At 48.6% G+C, this 3,132-nt stretch overlaps 1 protein-coding gene across 1 annotated transcript in view; it reads right to left on the bottom strand.

Annotated features, from left to right (window-relative positions):
- The window catches only part of LOC119361906 (phosphoglycerate mutase-like protein 1), a 14,551-nt gene extending 12,326 nt beyond the window's left edge, over window positions 1-2,225 (bottom strand). The window contains exon 1 of the mRNA XM_037627074.1: window positions 1,543-2,225. Coding sequence (XP_037482971.1) covers window positions 1,543-1,881 — 339 coding nt within the window. The 5' untranslated portion in view covers window positions 1,882-2,225. The remainder of the gene's footprint in view (window positions 1-1,542) is intronic.
- Between the last annotated feature and the right edge of the window lie 907 nt (window positions 2,226-3,132).

The following is a 3,132-nucleotide window of genomic DNA, read 5'->3' on the forward strand; positions in this document are numbered from 1 at the left end:
AGAAGGAGCCATACCTGAGGTGGGGACGAGCAGCGAAGCGTAGCGCGATGGCGGAGGTCGGGGAAGAGGACGAGCCGGCGGCAGCAATGGTGAAGGAAAAGGAACGGAACGGAGGAGTATGCGGCATGGCGTCCCGCGGAGTACATTATTTATCAACTTGCTGAGACGCAAATTGATTGGAGCTTGTCCTCGTTGGTCTGTCTGTCTGTCCATCTGTCCGGGCCGGGGTGGCTTGCCGGCTCCAACTTCGTCATCCTCCACCTCACTCGATCGCTTTCTCTCTGCCTCCCCGCCGTCGCATCGCGTTGTGCTGCCGGCGCTAATGATGCTCGAAGCGGGAGGACGAGCATGCGCGGGTCTCAAGGTCCATCATTTTTCTTAGAAATGGAGGATTACCAAGGTCCATCATAGATCGTTCGCTCGTTCGCTGTCAACCTCTCCTCCTTTTCCCGTTCTTCGTCTGGACTCTGGATACTTGGCGTGAGCCTTTCCGCCGCTACTTTTTCTCATAGTGCAACTGGTAGCGGTATGTTAGGGTTGGGCAGGCCGGCTGGCATGGCGCATGGGCTTGGCATCCTTCCGATCGAATATCCATGCGTTCCGTACTAGCTACATAATCAGTGCTGTAGTACAACGTTAGTAGCTTCTTTTCCTTATTAATAACAACTTTCGATTTCCCTTTCTTGGAGGCTGACATGCTGCCCAATGATCCAATCCACCACACTAGGCATTCGTCATGTGGCCTGCCTGCCTGCCTGCGGCCACGGGAGAGAATCTAATTGCAGCCAGCCAACCAACCATCCAAACCGTATCGATCGACATCAGACTGAATCATCGAATCATGTCATCAGAAAACAAAAAAAAGGCACCAGCCTGCATCCCAGCACCTCGCTTCTCAGCGCTTGTAAAATCCTCTTGTCTCGCCCGCGAAAAGAAAAGTAAAATCCTCTTGCCACGGTGACTATTTACTAAACAAAGCTATCATGGCACCTGTTTTACTAATAATTCGCTGTGGTTTATCGCACAAAAAACATAACAAATCAATAGCAATTCTTCCGTGACAACCATTTATTAAAATAGAAGCTACCACGAACAAGAAGCGAAAAAAAATGACACTAATAAAATGGAGGTAGAAGTAGACCATGATGAGATGGACCCTAGGTGTAATTGTTTGTTCCCTAAAACAGTGGCAAATTTGCCATGAACCAACTAACCTAGAAATTGCCGTGTGGGTTAATCCATTCATTTTACGAAAACAAAAAATTGCCATGTGCTACAAATTTGTTTTTCATGAACTTGCCTTGCAACTATTACAAAAGATTTCTAGATTTGCCATGATAAATGTGTGAACTAGTTCTGTACAATCCTAAGAACATGGCAATATAGCATGGTAATTGAATTTGAAAGCATGACAAAAAAAAGTTAGACATGGCATCATTTTCGGAGGAAAACAATGACAAAATTGCCCAAGATTTGCTGAAATGTAAAAAGCATAGAGAGGTGGAGCGAGCGCCATGGCAATTTTGGAGGTGGAGGTGTTACCTGCAGGAAATGGAGCCAACGCCATGACCGTTGCAGTGCGACGGCATAGTGGTAGAGCTCGAGCTGAGGTCCCAGTCGTCGCCTATGACGCCGTCTCGCTCCACCCCCGCGAACCTTCGGGAGCTGCAGCAGCCGTGCTTCAGGTCGAACCCCCGACGGGAGGCAGAGGCGAGCTCGCCATCGTCCCCACCGTGTCGTGGAGCTACAGATGCGTCGTGGTGGCCGTGCGCTCCGCCTGCGCCTGCTACCCGCCGTCACAGCCATGACGCCTCCGGCTCCTTGGGGTCGGCGGGACCATGCCTCCCTTGTCAAAAAGACAGCGCCGCCGCCTACGGACATGGTGAGCAGGCGCCGGGCGTCGCTGCAACCCCGCCTCCTCGTGGATACAACGACCTCACCCCCTGGCCGCCATCCCCTGCCTCAGAAGTGAACTATCGCCGGCGCGCTGGATCCCGCGCCACCCTCGTCGGGAATCACTAAGAACTCACCGGGATCCGCGCAGCACCACACCACCGACAGCTGCCCCCCGACCCACAGCCGCCGCTCGAGGCCTCCGCCCGCCTCCGCTCGGGCCAACGCCCGCCACCGTTGGCCCGCCACCGCCCGGGGCCTCCGCCCACCTCCGCTCGGGGCCTCCGCCCGCCTCCGCTCGGGCTATAGTGTGTGTGTGTGTGTGAGATGTGCGGGTAGGTGAGGAAGAAGGTGAGGCAGAGTGGGGGAAGAAGAACGAGAGAACGGGAGTGAGGGTGTGCGGCACAGTTTGTCGAGGCCCAGAAGAGGCTGTGGGATGACGTGGCGACGTACAGTGCTCTAAAAATCGTGCAAAGTGATCCAACGACAGATGACACGTGTGGACAAGATGCTACACACCACATGTGTGGGCGTTAACATTTCCCTTTATCTTTTAAGGCAGTATTTTTTTTTCTTATTTTCAATATACATGGTTCTTACTTTTTTGCTAGGTTAAAAAAATTATTTATTGGGTATTTCAAGGATGTTCAGTGTGTTTAAAAAAAATGTTCATCACATATTTCAAAATATGTTCTAGGTTTATTAAAAAAATGTTTATCATTTAAAGAATGTTCATTATGTATTTAAAAAATGTTAATCATGTATGCAAATGAGTTCATCGTGTACTAATAAATGATCATCAAGTATTAAAAAGATTCATTGTGTATTTTAAAACGTTCATCGTGTATTTTAAAATCTTCACTATGTATTACCAAATGTTTATCTTGTATTTTAAAACATCCATTGTGTAACAAAAACACATTCATTGTGTAGTTAAAAAGTGTTCATCATGTAATACAAAAAATGTTATTGTGTGTTAAAAAGTTGCTTGTTACATATCTTAAAAATCTTTTTGTGATTTAAAAGGTGTTCACATGTTAAAAAATATTATGTAATTTAAAAAAAATTAGTCGCATTTTTACGTAATTTCAAGAGTGTCCAGGAAAAAAATTGCAGTCGCTTGTGCTCGTGCCATGCTACATATTGCGCCCCTGTTGCATGCATTTCGGTGTATATCGAATGTTGCGCCTTGCCGCACCTCCTCTGCCCCGCCGCCGCCGCCTGCACGCCCGCGCCCGT

This window comes from Triticum dicoccoides, chromosome 2B (genome assembly GCF_002162155.2).
Source record: "Triticum dicoccoides isolate Atlit2015 ecotype Zavitan chromosome 2B, WEW_v2.0, whole genome shotgun sequence".
Lineage (NCBI taxonomy): Eukaryota > Viridiplantae > Streptophyta > Magnoliopsida > Poales > Poaceae > Triticum > Triticum dicoccoides.